We start from the raw sequence: 20,323 nt of genomic DNA, 5'->3' as shown, positions 1-20,323 counted from the left end.
GCATAAAGAATCCCTGTTCTTCCCATAAAGTATTGGTATAATACACTTGGTATACATAGTTGATATATATACCCAACTGAAGTGGTATAACACATGAAAATGTTCAGAAACAAGTTAAATGTCATGTAAAAAAATTATAAATATATGGATAAACTATGTATCACTAAAGATTGATATGAATTGCCACTAGTAAATAGATTTTAAAGAAAGGTAGATTGAATGCATTTCCCCACATCTTTCTATTGCAGAATACACAAAAAATTATTCCAAAAGAATAAATATTTGAACAGTAAGAATCATGTACCTCACTTCTAAGCAATCATTTCATTATATATACAGTCTCCATGGTGCTCATAAATTTCATACACTACTTCAAAATACCCACTAGTCATGCATAAACAGCATGACGTACAATATTGTTATGTACAGTGGCATCAAACATGCACACAAAGTATATATATATATATATATATAATTCCTCTTGGTTCAGTTCTATAATGAAGTTTCAGCATCCATGTATCTCTTTGTTGGTTCATCTTCAAAATTTATTTTCACACTCACAGACTTTTCAGGGCTATATAAAACAAAACAAAAAATGAGAATACATGGTTTCAAAATGTTTAAATATTGAATTTTAAACATGGCCAGTATCTATAATAGCTTTTTAACGTTGATAGTCAACACTATAAACTTATGACTTCCTATTATTTTACTACCTTCTTTTAATACCAATAAGCTTAACTGGAAAGACAAATATAAAGCTGCTCCAAAGTGTTTTTTTTTAAATGGTTATGTCTGTGATTGAAATTCTTGTTTGTCTTACAACTAAAGACGGGCTCTTTAAAATCAGTCAGTATCAGACTATGCTTGATTTACTAATTTACTGAATATATGATGCGTATGGTAGTTTCTTATTTTATTCCACTGGCAAATTCATTAGCAAATGAATCCTTATTAATACAGGCTAAGTATCAAAGAAAATCCTGCAAAAGGCAACCAATATGCAAAACTCCCCTCCCCAAATTTGGTTCACAAATATATTATCAACATACATATTCTATATTTTCAAGCATATATAAAGTACCAATGAACCCATGTATATGACTTTGATATAATGTCACACATGAATATCTTGACTTTGAGATTTCCCCCCCGCCCCCCCGGGCAAAAAAGTATGAATATGTATTTGTGTTGCCTCTTCCAGGCAAATCTGAAGGTCCTTCAAATACTTTTCTGTTAAACAACATGACCTAAACAATCCCTCACTTCAGATATGATGACAGTATTGTAAGGTCTTTATTCTTATCATAATTTTACTAACAACCTGGACCATCAATGCTGAAAAATTACTAATAGTAAAAAGAATATTTAGTGAAGTCAGATTGCATGAAATAAAAACCTGATTCAAAAGGTCAAAGCTTAACAAAAAACTTTCAGATCAAAGATGAAGTGAAGAAAGCCAGTTGTATCAGGTTCAAGTTCTTGATTAGGATTGGAATTCAAGCAATAATGATGGAAAGTAAAAAGATATGATACAGGAAGGCGCTCTGGCAGCGTAGTGGTTATGAATCAGGCTGTGAACCTCAAGGTCAGCAGTTCGAAACTACCAGTCATTCCGTGGGAGAAAGACGAGGCTTTCTGCTCTTGTAAAGATTTACAGCCTCGGAAACCCTATACAGGGTTGCTCTGAGTCGGAACTGACTCCACGGCATATAAACAACAAGCAAGAAAAAGATTCTGAAAGGGAGTAGAGAAAGAATGAGGAAAAGCTAAATTGAAAGACAGCAGTCAGAAAGATAGAAGCCACCCATAAATAACTACATGACTGGGCCTGAAAAACCATTTTGATTTAACACCCATGCAGAATACACTGGGGCACCTAGCCTAATACAGTGTCTGGCACAAAGTACACACAAAATTTCTATCAATAACCATTTGCTGAATATGAACTTCTGAACATGCTGAACAATAATTCAATTCTCCAGAGGCCAATGGGATGAGAGTACTTATGATTTTTAAAAGTAGAATCAAGAGACTCAAGCCTTAAAAGTGAGGGCTAAGGAAAGAAAAAAGAAAAGTTACATACAAGAACTATAAGGAAGAGTTTATATATTAGCTTCAACCCATGGTCCATTACAAAACAGAATGGCCTTCATAGCCACAGATTAAATTTCTTCCAGAAATATATTCAAGGAAAATATATGTTCAACATATGAAGAACAGATGGTATGCTAAAACACACACACACAAAAGAAGAAAAACAATAATGCTTTTCTTTTTACTTAAACCATCAGAGAAAGCATGATTGAGGTTAGTCAAGCAAAACTAGCTATTTAATCCCTAGTCATTATATTCCTTTACACAGTCTCTAATCTTTCTTATATTTATTTCATGCTATTATATATACTCATTTTTATTATTGTCACCTTCTTTTTGGAAAAAAAAAAGTGTAAATTCATATATTAAAACAGAATCAGTATCTACATATGTATAATTTTAGTATACAATAAAATGATGGATGAACAGATGGTAGGAAGGGAGAAAGAATAGGAAAGGAAGGCTAGTTTTATTAAGAAATATAAATCAGGTAAAATAAGTTTGTTTCTGAACTGCTATCTATAATTGTAAAATGGCTATCATTAAAAAAGGCATAAATAGTTATAGCTACCTCGTGTTAGATCTGGTTACTTTGACATTCTCAGTATTCATGGAAAGAGCCTTCCACTGGGCAGTTTTGGCCATTTCATCTGATATGTTAACAACTGAGGGATCAACACTGAAGAACAAACACACTTTCTGGTTAGTATTCAGTACTTGCAAAAGCATTAATATTGTCATTATTTATATGTTACTCATGTAATACCTCCTGCTTTCATCAACTTGAAATTGAAAAACAAAACAGCAACTCTTGACATGCACTTTTAGCAAGGTACCATAATCGCAGTATCTGTTATTAAGGCTGCATGGGGAACTTGATTTATAATCAAAGCTTCAAAGTAAGATTATTTAAATTGCCAAGATTGATTTATGGAACTTCCTTTCAGCATTCAAGTTGAGACTTTACTACACTCAGCATTAATTTAGCAAAGATGACAATCTTGGCTACTAAAATATATTAGTGAAGTAACAAGAAATAATGGAATAATGTCCTTATAAAAATAAATACAACAATCTTGTTTTGTATAGCTTTTATAAATCTTCATAAATAGTGGGGTTAGAATGTGACAGTTTAAAACTGAAAACAAATCCCTAAAACTTTTCTAACAGATTAACACAAAAATAAAAAATACTGCTTTTAGTTGGCATTCACATTTTTTGTGTTGGTATGTTTATTTGAATTTATCAAAATCGAAAGCACAGAAAACTGTCCTTTAATTGAAAATGCTTAAATATGTAAACATTTTTCTAGTTCTATGAAATATTGCAAAAATGACCTCAAGACCCACAATCCAATAATGATGATATGCATAAATTGTCAATTTGAGGCCCAGGGTTATCAAAGGCAACATTCAATACCATGAAGCTACTGTAAAGATATTTGCAAGTTGTTTCTTCATGCAAACAAGCTACAAATACAAATATCCAACCAAATGATGATAAATTAGCAATGCAATGGCAGCTAAGCTGTAAAATGACTAAGCAGCAATTAGCTAGAAAGGGCAAGCTTTTAAATCAGTGTTGTTTTAAATTTAAGGTCACAAAGAAATATCAAATAGTCATTTGAAAGTCTAAAGAAATCGCTGTGATAGCATCAGGTCAGTTTTTTAAAACGTACACAAAATTTGAATGTCCCAGTTCACAAATGGCATTGAAACTATGCCTGCCCTAACCTAATACATTTTTTATCTGGTTGGATGCCAACTTCAAGTAAGTGAAGAGAGGAATTCCTGAAGTGTTTTTAGCTTCTAGATAAATAAGAATTTATCTAAGTAAGAATTTTCCTGTTAGTACAAATCAAAACTTGTTAACAAAGTATGCATCCATTTTTCCCCCAAATAAAATTAGATGGTAAAAACTTTGCCTGTATCAAATAAGCTCGTTTAATGTTTTACAGGGCTTTACAATTCCAAAGGAAACAATGATTTCACTTAATCCTCACAGCAAGTAATCCAAGATTACTCTTTAAACTATTTAAGATTTAAAATCCTGGCAGGTAAACAGGTCAGTAAATTATCTTGAAGTCAAATTTTTGAGCAAATAATAAATCTTATCACCACTTCATGGACTAAACTGAAAATAAAAATAACTCCATTCACTTCCTGTTAAAAGCCAGACTCCACGCAAACTTGTCAAGGCCCATGTGAAGCAACCCGGGTATAGTGAGAAAGTGTAACACATAAAAAATGAAGTAATAAATAAATCTCAGCAAACTGGTGAGAGTCCTTAAGTAACATTGCCATTCCTATCCTCTTGTTAGAAGTACAACCAATTAAGTTAATATAATTCACTTAATAAACATTTAGAGTCTAGCAAAGCAGAGCTTAGTGTGGGAATCCTAGTGGCAAAAGGCTTAAGTGCTCAGGTGCCAACCAAAAGATCTAGTGGTTCAAGCCCACCATAGGAGAAAAGATCTGGCAACCTGTTCCTATAAAATTTACAACCTAGGGAAACCCAGTGGGCAGTTCTACTGTTACACTGGGTCACTGAGTGAAAAACTTACTCAATGACACACAGTTAACATTCTTGGCTTGCAATTTAAAGTATATAACAACTATTTGGGGTAAATTATAAAAATTTATGCAGGATAATACCAATTATTTAAATTAAAAACAAAAATTAACATAGAAAAATGATTAATGATTACTTCATTCATCAAAAATACACATAAGGAGCAGTGGATTATAAGCTGGGCTACTAACTGCAAGGTCAGTAGCTCAAACATACCAGCTGTTCCACAGGAGAAAGATGAGGCTTTCTGCTCCTGTAAAGAGTTACAGCCTCGGAAACCCTGTGCAGGGTCACTATGAGTTGGAATCAACTCCATGGCACACAACCACCACCATCAACCAATCAACACAAGTCCAAGTGTAATGTCTACAAAACCCAGAAAGAATAGCTAAAAAAGTTTTTAAAAGGTCAAAGCAATTAAGCATCAACAAGCAGTTTTCATTAAGTGGCCAAGAAAGGAACCTATATACATTTGAATACTGATTTACTATGAATAACTAGCCAGAAATGGAATACAAAGTGGGTGCACAACTAATAAAGATTGTAAAAAAACAATCAAACAAAAAACCTTTTAAAACTCTCAAACTTTTACCCAATCTCTAGCTTTAGTTCTTAAATATAGATCACCAAAATCATACATGATAAATTATAAATGAAAATGAAATGTGTTAGTAATTTTTCCATATATAACTTCCAAAGCTCAAAGTCTCTCTCCTGGAATTTAAGCGTGTCAGAGCCCCTAAGCATAGTTAGAGACTGGAAAGTTATCAGAACATGGATGAAAGTGTGTTATTTTCCAGCACACACTAACTTCAATCCAAATGAAGGTAGAAAGAAAAAAACTAACTGAAAGAATGGGAATATTCTGAGACCTGTACACTGATTTTAAGCTTCACTAAGATAGATAGAATGATGGAATGAAATGGTATGAAGTCCTGCTCCTCCTGCTATAACAGATGCAGATTTTGTTATCTTTTTAAAAATGAAAGTCACTACAGAAACATTACATGATTTTTTCATTTAATTGACATATATATATATAACATAAAAATAAAATTACATCTCACCTATAATTTAGGGCTTTAACTGGAATTTGCAAAAGACTTCCCCCTTCAAATGGAAGGTGCACGGTATCACTGTCATCAGCCTGAAGCATACGTTCAGCTTCCTTTAATGCACATGTGTAAAATGATTACTTTTCTCAGAAAATTTTCAGGAAGATAAATTAACACATAACATATTAAAGAATTAAAAACCCAAACCAACATCAGTATTGAAACAGAACAAACATATCTGTTCATGACTAAATATTTTTTTTCATTATGAATACTTCCTTGCAGCAGCATATAATGAAAACCACCATTGTAAACAATGGCTACTTCTGTAAGTAAATCATAAATTTTACTTTTAATTTAAAAGTCAGTTTATATGAATATAAATAAGCCTGACTGCCAATAAAATGAGACTGATAATATTTTGTCTTTCACCATAATACAAGGAAAATCTCAGAGAGAGCAGGGTTTCTCCATCTCAGTAATACTGGCACTTAAGAACAGATCATTTTTGTTGTAGGGGTTGTAGAGGGGCCATGTAGAATGTTTTGCAATATTCCTGGCCTCTAGCCACTGAAAGATAGTTGAATTGTCTCCAGTTATGAAGTCCAAAAATGTCTCTGATGGTAGTAGTGATGGCTTTGTGCCCTCAAGTAATTTCCAAGTCACAACAACCTTGTTTGGGTTTCTGAAACTGTAAATCTTTGAGGTAGCAGAAAGCCTCAATCTTTCTCTCATGGAGTGCCTGGTGGACTCAAAATGACTAACCCTGTGGTTAGCCTCCCAGTGAGTAACCCACTATACTACTAGGGCTCCTTCAAGAAGGAAGATTTTTTTTAAAAAGTGGCACTATCCAAAGCAGAAGGGGGGCCATATAAAGCCCGAGAAATCATTTGGTCTGGCTCTGTCAATGCAACCACAGTTCCATCGCATTACTGTTGTTAAGTGCTAAGTGGTGGGTCCGAGCTGCCGCCCTTTCAGTTAGTAGCTCAACACGCAACCCATTACAAACTGTTCCCTGGAAGGGAAAGTCACTCCAGGTTGAGAACAACTTGGAGAATGTACACAGACCAAAACTGACAAAACAACAGGAACTGAAAGCCAAGACAATATAGAAGAGACTGAAAGTTTCCAGACTGTTCTCCCCCTACTAAGAAAAACACTCATAACTTAGAAATACAGTGTATCCACAGCTTGGGTAAAGGGGCAGAGGATCCTAAAAATTTCCCAGCATTCCTTGCAACTTAGTATAGCTATGTCTGGCAAGTTGAACGTAGTAAATGGCATTTCTGGGAAGACTGCTTAATAAGGAACAATGGGGGTAATGCCCTTTAATTGCTTCTCCCCATTGTGGTGCTGTGGGTTAATGCACTGGACTGCAAAGTTGGTTTGATCTGCAAGGTTGGTGGTTCAAGCTCAGGAGTCTTTCCTCAGAAACCCTGTACTCTATGGGTCATAACTAACTCAACAGCACTTAACAACAACAATATTCTGCCTTCAAACTGCCTCTAATGACAACAAAGAGGTGGCCCATAAAGTGACTTTGAGAATGGAAACTACATGGTGAAGACACTTCAAAGAAACATGGAAGACTCAGTTCCTGAAGACTTTCTGAAGTCCTAACAGTACATCACCTCACACACTTCCAATTTTTTTTTTTTTTACATGATAGAATAAAACCACTGTGTCTAGCTAATACCTACCCCCAACTCCCACCACAACACTGAATCTTGTAGAATAAACACTGGACTGCTAACCACAAGGCTGACAATTCAAATCCACTAACAGTTCCTTGGAAACCCTATACAGGCTCACTATGATTTGGAACCAACTCTACAGCACTTACCAGCACAAGTAACACTAAACCTTACCCTAACTAATGCAGGAAATAATAAACAGGAGATTTTACCTAAGTATGTGACAAATTATATCCAATTTGAAAAAATCACAAGAAACTCATAAACATTAAATATATAATAATACAGCTCTGAAAACAAATCCCTTTATTCTTAAAATACTGACATCTCAATTCAATTTAGTATTCTAACTAAAAGAGTCTTAATTTTTGTTAAAAAGCAAGCATAAAATTAATAATTTTAATAGCTACTTTAAAATCATGACATTTAAAAGTATGTATTCTGGTTTGGTGCTGTATGGTTAAGTATGGACTGCAAGCCACAAGGTCAGCAGCAGTTCAAACTCACCAGAGCGGCTCCTCGGAAATCCTATACAGACAGGAAAACTATGAGTCCGAATGAGAAAATGGAGCTAGACATTATAATCTACCTTATTTATGCTACACTGAATGACTGTACTGAGCTGTTTACTGAAACACAAAAAATACCCACAAAATCACAAATTAAGAATAAAATTAAAATATTTGACCTCAATTATACAAATCAAATAAAAAGTATTTGGTCAGGACAATACAGAAGATGACATAATGACTAAGAGTCGAGGTTTGCTACAGATTACTTAACCTCTCTCTCTTCCTCAGTTCCTTTATTTGTAAAATGAGGATAACAATAACATCTACAGTTCGTAAAATGGGTTTTTTATCATTCATTTTTGTGATATTGTGGAGTACATAACCAGCAAAACATACAATAATTCAACAATTTCTATATGTATGATTACATTTTTTGAGCTGTGCAATCATTCTCCTCCTCCTTTTTGAAACTGTTCCTGAATAAACATAAACTCACTGCCCCTTAAAGGGTCTATCTAATCCTTGTCTATCTAAAGTTGCTGATGTCACTGAGCCTGTTGCTGGTGGTGGTGGTGGTGGTGGTGGTGGTTATGTGCAGTGCAGTCAGTTCAGACTCATAGTGACACTGCACAGGATTTCCGAGGCAATAAATCTTTACGGGAGCAGAAAGCCTCATCTTTCTTCCGTGGAACAGCTCAGAATTTCGAACTGCTGACCCTGTGGTTAGCAGGCTGACTTATAACCACTATGTTCCCAGATGGTGCAAAATATTAATCAAGTAATGGTGTCAATTTGAAATTCTTAGCTTTTTACCTCTTTTTCTTTCTTTTTGTCGTCTTCCTTCTTTTTCTTACTTTCTGGCATGAGATCATCTAGCCAACTAAGTTCTCTCTTTGTGAAACACAGGTCCATGAGCTTGCGTACAAAGACTAATGCAAGAACCTTAAAAAAGTGTAAAAGGGAAAGAATAAACAACATCTAGAGCAGTCTCACTTAAAGTGAAAATGAAAATATTTATTATGTCTTACAAATACTGTGCAAGTAGTTCATAATTTGCTGACAAATAATGTCATATGCCATCTGAATTCAAAAGAACTAAGTCACTTATCTTCTTGAACTTTCTTCTCAAATTAAAACTATGAAGACTGGAAAAAGGAAACAGCATTCTTAACTTTTTCCTGAATAAACAAATCCTTTGTGACTTCTCCAAGCAACTGATCCATGTATTATCAGAGTACAAAACATATGAATTTTTATGACAACTTTACATTATATAAGCATGTATCAATACACGGCACAAATCACAAACTATTCATTATATTATTTTCACAGTAAGAAAGAATTGAGAGAAAATTTATAATGATAAGCTCCACGCTTCACATTTCGCTGGTAGAAGACGACAACAGGATTATCTTTTTCCTTTTGCATGCATGTGAAAGTGGTATTATGTGAAGGGATGCCAAATACTCAAATTCTGGAACCTGTGTAACGCAGAAGCCTATTCAAGAAGGAAAACTCAAATATTTCCCATTAAAGCGAGTGATAGAAAAATGGTAAAACTGCAGCCTCTTATGGGTAGAAAATTTTCAAGACTCAGAAAAACAAGGGAGTCCATTCAAGTTCCAACTCTTACAGGTTTCTCTGTATATACAGAACCTCCTCTTACACTTCTAGCTAAACCTTGAAACTTAAGTATCAAGGCTAAGGCTTTGGAACAAACTGAACAATCAAAACCTACCCGAGCACATTCTACCATTCACAGTGCACCAGTGATTCCAAAGCAGGATAAAGAGAGGGGCGGAACATCTTTGACATCAAAAACAGACACTTTATTTTTTTTATTTCTATTCCTAGTACCTTGCATTCAGCAAGCATAAAATATATGACAGAACCAACTTAATGGCACTTAACAACAAATTGTATGTTCTATTCTGGCAAGCAATGAACATTTCTTTAATGTCTGTGTTTTAGTATTGTTTTACCTTCCACCTCTATAAGAACTATCAGTTAATGATAATGTATGTCTGGAGTAAAGAAAGAAAAAAAAAAGACAGCTTACCATCATGGGAAACACTACTGCAGCAGATGACACTTTTATTACCCACAGGAGAACCAGACAAGTGAGCTGAATGAGTGTGAAAATATGAACCTTCCAGAGAGGCACATAACGGAGGTATATGAGATCAGGCTGATGCTTAGCAGGCATTCCAAATAACTTTATGCGGTCAAAAAACTACACATAGAATAGAAAAATAAGAAACACATTTCAAAAATATGATTTTACTATTTGAGAAAAGAAATACATAATTTTATAAGTTTGCATTATTAAACGTTAACTTTCTTGACATGTTCTGCTAGGATGTTGTTGCTGTTATGTGCCGTTGGATGTTGTATGTGTTGTTATGTGGAGTTGGTTCCGACACACAGCACCCTGTATAGGGTTTCCGAGACTGTAAATCTTTATGGGAGCAGAAAGCCTCATCTTTCTCCCATGGAACAGCTGGTAGTTTCAAACTGCTGACCTTACGGTTCGCAGTCCGATTTGTAACCACTACGCTACCAGAGCTCCTATACTCTCCTAGTATAGGAGAGTATTTCAGCATAGAAATATATTATTGATCCAAGTAGTACCTAATTACTCAGAAATGAATGTAATTATTTAATAGAGAATAACAATTTGATTTCTAAAGTTTTTTCCAAGACAAATTTTTCCACTTCTACGAAGGTAGCACAAAGTACCCATTAGCAAGTCTTTGCTCATTCCAAGTAAAACTATCAGCAAATTCCTTGGTTTTTTTCAGCTTAATTTCCTCATATACAAATTGGGGATAAGATCAATTCTACCTACCACTCAAAATGTAAAAACCAAGTGATATAATAAGACTGTGCTTGATCACTGCACAGTAAATCTTGGACCATATTGAAAAAAAAAGGCAGTGTCTCCAAGAAGGCTTGCAAGCCTTTTTAGCTACTAGCCATTATCCCTGCAACCACTAGGTGACAATCTGAGACAACATGCTTTTGTAACAGGAGGCTATCATTTGCAAATTGAGGTGCTAACTGTGCTTTATGATCTACATGTTTCACATCAAAATTACAAGTCTTAACAGGCTTTATCTGGTTATTTTCCTAGAAGTATTAAGAGATAAGACAAGGCCTGGGTTCTACATCAGATTCCATTGCTTACTTAGATGATAACCTTCAGTAGGTCTATTTCTCCGTTTCGTAATTTCTAAAATCAGGATATTTTCCCATACTGCTTTCCTGTGTTTTGAGCATATGGAAAATAATTTCTGTGCTAAGCTTTATAAACTATACTAGACCATGTAAGTGTCAGAGATTATAATTTTTATTGGAAACTTATGTACCTTTTCTTTCTTTAAAGCACTGAAATTACTGTCCTGCATGTTTGCTATTGAGTCAAAACTAATTTGACAACACATACCAACATGTCAAAAACTGTACTCCCAGCCCCCCACCCCAATCCCAACATTTTGATCCTTCCTCCCTCTTGCTATACCTGTGTTTATTGAGAGTTAGAGCTTTTCCCTAGCTTTAATTAAAAATCAGTAAACATATCATCAATTGATAAAAATAAAAAGGGGTAGTATATAACAATCACTTGGCAAATGTGAACTTGAAATAATCAGTTAGAAAACTACCCACTCCTAAAGTATCAAGGGGTCAAGGATAAATCACCAGTATCACAAAATCTCTACAAATTTAAAAGATAAGGAGACTTCAAAAGTTGGGGGAAACTTCAATTATCTTTTAACTTTATTTTTCCATAAGCCTTTGGAAACCCCACCATATTCTGTAGTTTTCCACAAAATAATGAAATACTTAAGACTTGCCTGAATTCCTTTTAGTGAGGAAACTCCCATATAAAGGAAAACACCATACAGAACAGGCATAGGAATAAACTATAAATAAAAAGACAACAATTAGAACTTATGTTACTAAAATAATTTCACACTAACCAATACACAAAACACAGTGTATCTATGATGATAAAATTAGATTTTTTTGTGATAAGTACTAGACCAACCTTATTTTTCCATGAAAAATAATAATGTTTTAAAACAAAATAACCTCCTTAAAAAACTTCGTCTCTAAATACTACTGCCTAAAAAGGGAGCATGTTTAGGGATTAAAAGCATTCACACTGTAAATTAATTGGTTCAAAGATTTACACCTTAGGCATGTATCTGAGGGATATTTAAACAGTCTGTTCCAGTTTTCACATCAGATTCTCATAAAGGTTAAATGATTTCAAATAGTTACTCAATGTCTGTTGATGCACAAGTTGTCTGTTTTTGTTTTTAAATTTGATGAAGTTATTCAAACGTGTTAATCACTCAAAAATGTGTCAAAAGCTTTCACTATCACTGCCTCACAATGGATAGAATACAGTACCACTTATTGAATTATTATATTCCACTCCCAGAATAAAGTACTTGTCACTGTAGAATTTGAAGGACCTCAGCTCACCTGGCTAGTCTGTGCCCAGGCACTCGATAGAAAAGTCTACCTCTTAACAGGGCCCATTCATTTGCTCAAAAGCGACAGTCAGCATTCTGACTCAAGGGAGAAACCAATAAAGAAAAAAGGCCTAACAATTATACAAGAAGCCCATATATAATACACCTCTCAAGCTAACTTGACTTTCTGAGGACTCTGTAAGAAAAAGAATTTACAAAACAACAATGAGATACCATCTCATACCAGCAATAAATGCAAAGATCAAAAACGTAGAGGACAATAAATGCTGGCGAAGATGCTCCTGCATTGCTGGTGGGATAGCAAAATGGTCCAACCTCTCTGGAAAGCAATATGGCACTTTCTCAGAAGGTTGGAAATAGAAATACCTTATAATCCAGCAACTCCTCTACTTGGTATTTACCCACAAAAAATACGAGCCATAACACGAGTAGATATATGCATACCAATGTTCATAGCATCACTATTTAAAATAGCAAAAAGATGGAGACAGCCTAAGTGCCCATCAACTGAAGAATGGATAAACTGTGGTACATACACACAATGGAATGTTATGCTACCTTGAAGTACAAGGAAGCTGCAAGCTACCACATAACATGAATGAACTTTGAAGACGCTGTTGTTGTGAAGTGCTGTCGAGTCGATTCTGACTCATAGCGACCCTTTATAGGGTTTCCGAGGAGCAGCTGGTGAGCTTCAACCGACAACCTTGCAGTTTAAATGACTTTGCAGTCTGGTGTATTAACCCACAGCACCACGTGAGTGAAATTAGTCGCAAAAGGAGAAATACTTAGAAAGACCACTACTGTAAAAGACTAAGACAAAGAACTCACACTAAAGGTAGAGGGGGGTTCTTTGCTGGTTACCCAGATGTGGGAAGTAGGGTGAGGGGAGGGAAGGGAAGGTGGAGCATAGGGTAGGAAATAGACACAGGATAGCTTGGGTACTAGGGAGGAGGGCAAAACACAAGAAGGGGAAGGAGAATGGAAGAACAAGGCGGATAGGAAAACAATTAGGCAGGTTTGCATTGGCTAAGTGGGACAGAGGTAAATAATGATGTATGCAACAACCTTGGAACAACAGGGCTCTGGGATACAAGGATTGAGACATAGTTGTTGTTGTTGTTGGGTGCTATTGAGTCGGTACCGACTCATAGCAATCTCATGCACAGCAGAGCGAAACATGCCCAATCCTGGGCCAACCTCACTACTACTGTTGCCACTCTTAAGACAGTCAACGCTGACACACTTGGTCAATCAGTCTCGATGGGGGTCTTCCTCTTTTTCTCTGACCCTCCACCTTGCCAAACAAAATATCCTTCTCCAGAGACTGGTCCCTCCTGACACTATGTCCAAAGTATGAGACACAAAGTTTGGCCATCTTAGCCTCCAAGGAGCACTCTGGCTGTACTTCCAAAACGGATCAATTGGTTCTTTTGGCAGCCCATGGCACTTTCAATATTCTCCTCCAACACCGTAGCTCAAAAGCATCAATTCTTCTACTGTCTTCCTTATTCACTATCCAGCTTTTGCATGCATATGAGGTTACTGAAAATATCATGGTTTAGGTCAGGAGCACGTTAGTCCTCAAACTGACATCTTTGCTCTTCAACACTTTAAAAAGGTCTTGTGCAGCAGAATTGCCTACTGCAATATGTCGTTTGATTTCTTTTTTTGTTTTGTTTTGTTTTTCGTTTGATTTCTTGACTGCTGCTCCCTTGAGTGTTGACAGTTGATCCAAGAAGAATGAAGTCCTTGACAAATTCAATCTTTTCTCCATTGATAAAAATGTTTATTGGTCCAGTGGTGAGGATTTTAGTTTTCTTTACGCTGAGATGTAATCCATACGAAGGCTGTGCTCTTTGATCTTCATCAGTAAATGTTTTAAGTCCTCTTCACTTTCAGCAAGCAAGGTTGTATCATCTGCATATTGCAGGTTGTGAATGAGTCTTCCTCCAATCCTGATGCCACGTTTTTCTTCATACAACCCAGGATTATTTGCTCAGCAAACAGGTTAAATAAGTATGGTGACAGAATACAACCTTGTTGCACACCTTTCTTAATTTTAAAACATTCATTGTTCCCATGCTCTAACAACTGCTTCTTGGTCCAGGTACAGATTCCTCATGAGCACAATTAAGTTTTCCGGAATACTCATAATTATGGGCAATGGGGGAAAATAATGTTAAGATGCTTGCCTGTCTTTTGAATCTTGGTTTCTCTGGCATACCATTATAAAATAAACACTAGAGGGGTAGAGAAAGGAATAGCCAGAAATATCACTATAGAAAGCCTGTAGCTAATTAGAATACCCAAAATGGGGTTACAACATGCCCAGTGAAGGTGGCTTTCTGTGGCACCTCTGCATTACATAAGACCATAGGTGGAATTCTGAACCCCATCCAGAATCTTCTAAGGTGGGAAATTTCCACTTGAAAGGACAAGCAGACCAGCCTGGAGTGCCTAGAAGAACAGAAGATACTTCTTGAAAGAAAAGACTGACAAGAAAAATATAAAACAATAACGGCAGTCCAACTGATTACCATAAGAACAAGCAAGTTGCTTGCCCAGGAGACATCAAGACAAGTGGTCAGGTCTCCTCAGCGCAAACCCCCTTCCAAGACTAAAATTCAATGGGAATACACAAGCAGACATGCGCTCTGATTGATGACCACGTTTGTCACCAGTAAGGGGAAGTAAGGATAAAACAGTAATGAAGCAGTCCTACAATGTTCAATATCTTGTGAGCCCGAGTACAGACCTGGTTGGCCAGCAGTGTGGCAAGACCTGGGGATTCTTGGGCCCAGAGTCAGTGATATAGCCACAGAAGACTACAGTGGAGAATGAAGCTTCCAGCTGTTAAAAGAGGGCACATACATAAGAACACCCACACTTGCAGATAATACCCACTTGACCTGGCTTCAATGACTGGATGATCAGAGCTCAACTAGAAGAAAAAAGAAGAGGAAAAAAAGAGTAATTTGATACAATTTGATGAGGTTGACCTACACCTATGGAAGCAGTAGCTCAAAAGAGGGAACAAATCTTTACAGGGAGGATCATTCCCATCACTTCAGGATACAGAGTAGACAGGGATGGGAAACTTGGACACTGACTACTCAAAATGGGGGGGGCTACAAAGGCAAGAAGTGACTGGTTTACAAGCTTTCAGAGGGAGCCCAGATTCGGAGAGTGTGGAAAAGAAGGTAGAATTTCCACTGAGTAGTATCCAATCTGTCTGGGCAGGGCTGATGGGATGGAAATATAAAGGTAGACGTTTTGTAGCAAAAGGAGGGGATTGACTGATTTTGCAGTCCAGGAGCGGAGGTCCCTCCCTGGGACCATCAAGGGAGAAGAGCGGAATACAGGACCCTACCCAGAGAAACAGTGACGCTGGAGATGGAGGCAGAGATGATGATGTGGCGAGACAGAGTGGCTGGGGACTCTAGACCAAGAGAGGGAGAGGGGCTATGTACTGGTGACCAGGGGGCAGGCTTGCAGGGTATATCCTTTGGTTAGTTGATGATGCATGGAGGGGACTGTAAACATGGCAATTAAACTATATACGATAGGATGAATGTAAAGCTAATGTTCTCCCATGTAAACTATCACATAATTCTCAATAAAACATTTTAAAAAAATTTTTATTAAGAAAAGAAAATAAACTTACAAAAATCAAATCAATAATCTCGGGAATATCAACAGAATACTTGAGTCTTAAAATAATTTCAGAATAGTAGGAAAGGAAATAGAGTAAAACAGCTCTTGGAAATTGAAGATCTAAATTATCAATATAACAAAACAAGTTTAAAACAGTGATTCTGATTAGACTAGAGACCAATATTCACATGAAACAGAGGAAGGCATTCAGAAGGAAAACAAAAACAAAAATTTCTAAAGCCATAAAAACCAAATTAGGAACACTGATTTCTAGAAATAATGAGTTTAAGGCCTAAAGGATAATTCTTTCAAAGCTGAAATCAACTCCAACTACTCATCAAATATAAGGGTAAATAAAGGAAATTTTGAAACATGCTAAGGCCCTGAAAGTTTATAACCCATGGTATTATGTAAAATTCAAAGAGTTCCTTTAGCAAAACAATAAACAAACCAAAGAAAAAGTGAAGCCAGCAAATATAATCTTTAAGAATGGATGTCATTCTTTAAGAACTGAGAAAATTTGGGGAGTTTGAAACTTGCTAGGACTGTTACTCTTCAAGCAGTAGGAACACACCGATGTCTGCCTCCCTGCAGAAATTCTCTTAGTCTCAGAGAATATTTACATCATCGTAACATTGTTTATGTATTCCTAGGGAATACAGTCTTATAATTTAATAAGAATAAGAGCACTGGAAGGCTTAGTTATAAGTATAACTCAGAATATAGATGCTAATAACCTAACACAACGGTAACTTTAAAAAGTCAATGCTTTAAAAAGCAAGGGTTGTAAGAGATAGAGGAAATGGAATATACTAAAGTGTGGTAAACTCATCAAACTCTCAAGATATCTAGACTCAGGATATCCTTATACGCTTAAACAGTTCTGAGAAAGCCCTCACAAACCATTTTTATGTGCGTTTATTCTATTGCTGGAGTCCTGGTGTGGTACTGTAGGATAAGCACTTATATGCTAACCACAAAGTCAGTGATTCAAAATCTTCAGCCGGAAACCCTATACAGACAGGATGGTCACTATGAGTCAGAACTGACTCGATGGCACTTAACAACATTCTACCTCTAATTCATTACCATCGAGTTGATTCCAACTCATAACAAACCTGTAGGTCAGAGTAGAACTGCTCCCAAAGAGTTTGTATGTAATCTTTACGGAAGCTGACTGTATGTAATCTTTACAGAAGCAGACTGCCACATCTTCCACAGAGTGGCTAATGGGTGCAAACTGCCAGCTTTTGGTTATCAGCTATGTGCTTAACCACTGTGCCTCCATGACTCACTAGATACACAAATTATACACACACACATTGAGCCCTCATGTGGTGCGCTGTAGGATAAGCATTGTACTGTTAAACACAACTTGGCAATTAAAATCCACCAGTCACTCATGGAAACCCTATACAGGGTTGCTGAGTCAGAACCAACTTAACATGTAACACAACAAAAACATGTAACATGTAAAGAGAAAAAATAAACATTCATCTTACTAATTCATTTTTTTAAAATAACAAACCCATTATAAGTTAATGTAAGTCACATGTTATGAAAAGCTGTAGTTTGTAAAACAAAAATATTTTAGCGAAAAAAGTAGCCATTGTTTTTTTTTATTAAAAAATTTTCTTTAGTGTCTAGTCTAAAAGAAATCAACTGGAATCTAGTATTACCTGCCACAAGATGTTGTTCTAGTTGAAGTACTTGAAAAAAATCCAGTCTCACAGAGTTTCCAAATTATTTTGCATACAATATACCAACAGAAATAACATGCACATGCTACTGCACACAGTATACAAAGGAAATTACTGCATTGGGGGTGTGTATGTGCATGCACAGTGTGAAAAAAAACCTACAAAGTACGTTATTTGCATAAAAATACAGTGTTATATTTGCTAAGTGTTGTAGAGTTGGTTCTGACTCATCACCACCCTGTACAGGGCTTCCAAAACTGTATCTTTGGGGAAGCAGAAAACTTTCTCAAACCACTGACCTTATAGTCTGCAGTCCAGCGTTTACCTTACAGAGCCCCGACACTCCCCTCTAAAGTTATACAGTTTTTAACAGCATTCTTTCACATTTTGCTTAAAATAAGTATACCTACTAACAAATGTATCAAACTATTATTTCCCAGGTAAATCCTAGAAAATAAAACTATTTTAGATATTTTATATTAATATTTCATACACTGAAGTATAAACTTCTTTGATTAAAAAAGATTTTAAGAGTATATAATAAAAAAGAAGTTTTACCTTTAGTACTGAAGTCATGAACACCGAGAGGCCCATTAGAATAAAAATGATTAGCCCTGTAACCCGTTGTTCACGGATTCCCAAAAATTTGGGTTGTTCCCCTGGCGCAGAACATTCAGATTCAACTTTTAAGCTGTTGACATGACTTATTGACAACACTGTTGCAGCCACAAACCATGGAAGTCCCATGACAGAACAAACTCCCAACATAACACCAACCATGAATAAATCAAGGTGATAGCCAGCTCCTTTCTGAAAAATGAAATGAACATTAGTGTTTTAAGACTACATTGTTCTTTCAATAGTTACAGTTAAAACTATACACAATTAACAAAGCGGAAAGGAAAGTATTTTTCATCTTCTGTCTTTCAATGTTCTAGTCACTATGGAAATACCTCAATCCCTTGAAGAAGACACAGCAATAAAAACAAAATTATCAAAGTTACCTTCAATTTGTGCTCCTTTCTATTTATAATTACAGCTGTAATTTGTTGATCCATAAAGATGAGAATGGTACAAAGCAGAGCTGGAATAGCAGCTATTAATAAGGTCCACCAAGGATTTTCTCCCAATGGGCTTATAATCCAGCCTCTATTTGGATAAGTTGGCTGTTATAAAAATTAAAGATATTGTTTACATGTTACATTTTTCTATTGCACAAAATTTGCACAGCTTAAATGGATCTGGATCCATTCTAAGAAATGTCAAGGTATTGGAAAGAAATGAATTACATCTTGGGTTATACAATGAATTATTTGTAAATATAGCCACAGCAATTTATCCATCCTTAGAATCAAAACCATTAACAATGTGACTTAGCTACTCTTTCTATCCAGAGGTAGAGTTGATTTCCCTTTTCCCACAATCTGGGATGACTCTGTGACTAACCTACAGAAATGCAGCCAAAGTGACACTAATTTCTGAACTTCAATTTCAAGTAACCTTGCAGCTTATGCTCTAACATCTGCTTCGGGTCAAGACATAGGATCGCACATGTTACCCGCAAGGAATCAACAGAGTACTATAACCACATGAGACCTCAGACCAGAACAACAGGCCAGAGTTAAGAACAATCCTAACTGCCACAGAATTATGAGCAAATAATTGCTGTTTAAAGGCATTACTTTGGGGGGGAGGTTTGTTTGTGCAGGAATAGATAAGTATCATTTCAATTATGTTCCTACATACTTTATTTACAATGAAATCTATCTTCCTACTAGATCAATTCCTAAACTAAACTGCTTTAGAGAGATCATGAAGACTAGTGAAACACACAATGACTTCATATTAATTCATATTTTACATCTGTTAGTTATTCATAAGTAAAGTTCACACGGCAAATATTTCTGTTGGATCATATACTACCCTTGCACCTTGCTTTAAAAAAAAAAAAAAAAATGCAACCTTCTAATGCTTTTTTGTTTTGTGAGACAAAACAGACAAAAATTATCTTCATTATATTCTTTAAATCCTCTGATTCTAAAGAAAACCACGTCATTTTTTTTTTTTTTTTTTTAAATAAGAAGTGACTGGGCTCAAAATGAGTTTACCATTTTACCGTATAATGATAAATAAGGAAGAAGGGAAGAAAATAAAGAGAGAGAAATGATAAGAGCAGGGGGGATATAACTATAATTGCTTTGCTGTAAGAAAATTCCAGGATCTGAACTATTCAAAAGGTACCGTCTTCCATTTAGAAGAAAAAATAGTTATCGGGCGCTATTACTCATATGATGATTGTATTCAAGGTAACTATAATTTGTGAATGAAAATAAACAACTCACTCTTTGGAAACCCCATGTACAGAGTCGCTGCGAGTCGGAAGCAACCCAATGGCACTTAGCAACAACTGAGGGAGGAGGCCCTGTGCCCCCATAAGACCTTGAGACCTAGCACTCTGGAAAGTTACAGTTTCTTGAAGTTTGCACATCAGGTTATACAAAGGAAACTAACAGTGTCTTCTGCTTTTGTTTAAAA

General features: G+C 35.9%; 1 protein-coding gene across 4 annotated transcripts in view; it reads right to left on the bottom strand.

The window, feature by feature from the left end:
* Positions 1 to 337: 337 nt before the first annotated feature.
* Positions 338 to 20,323, bottom strand: part of SLC4A7 (solute carrier family 4, sodium bicarbonate cotransporter, member 7) — a 126,082-nt gene continuing 106,096 nt past the window's right edge. For 3 of the 4 annotated variants that reach the window (XM_006851609.1, XM_006851612.1, XM_006851610.1), the window contains 8 exons: positions 18,793 to 18,954; positions 18,347 to 18,598; positions 11,784 to 11,852; positions 9,989 to 10,162; positions 8,743 to 8,871; positions 5,736 to 5,836; positions 2,669 to 2,776; positions 338 to 574 (listed from right to left, as the gene is read on the bottom strand). In XM_006851609.1, coding sequence (XP_006851671.1) covers positions 493 to 574; positions 2,669 to 2,776; positions 5,736 to 5,836; positions 8,743 to 8,871; positions 9,989 to 10,162; positions 11,784 to 11,852; positions 18,347 to 18,598; positions 18,793 to 18,954 — 1,077 coding nt within the window. In that variant the 3' untranslated portion in view covers positions 338 to 492. The remainder of the gene's footprint in view (positions 575 to 2,668; positions 2,777 to 5,735; positions 5,837 to 8,742; positions 8,872 to 9,988; positions 10,163 to 11,783; positions 11,853 to 18,346; positions 18,599 to 18,792; positions 18,955 to 20,323) is intronic. The other variant, XM_006851611.1, reaches the window with a different exon arrangement.

This window comes from Chrysochloris asiatica, unplaced genomic scaffold (assembly GCF_000296735.1).
Source record: "Chrysochloris asiatica unplaced genomic scaffold, ChrAsi1.0 scaffold00030, whole genome shotgun sequence".
NCBI lineage: Eukaryota > Metazoa > Chordata > Mammalia > Afrosoricida > Chrysochloridae > Chrysochloris > Chrysochloris asiatica.
The sequence above is the reverse complement of the archived record's forward strand: the minus strand, read 5'-3'. Positions and strand labels throughout refer to the sequence as shown.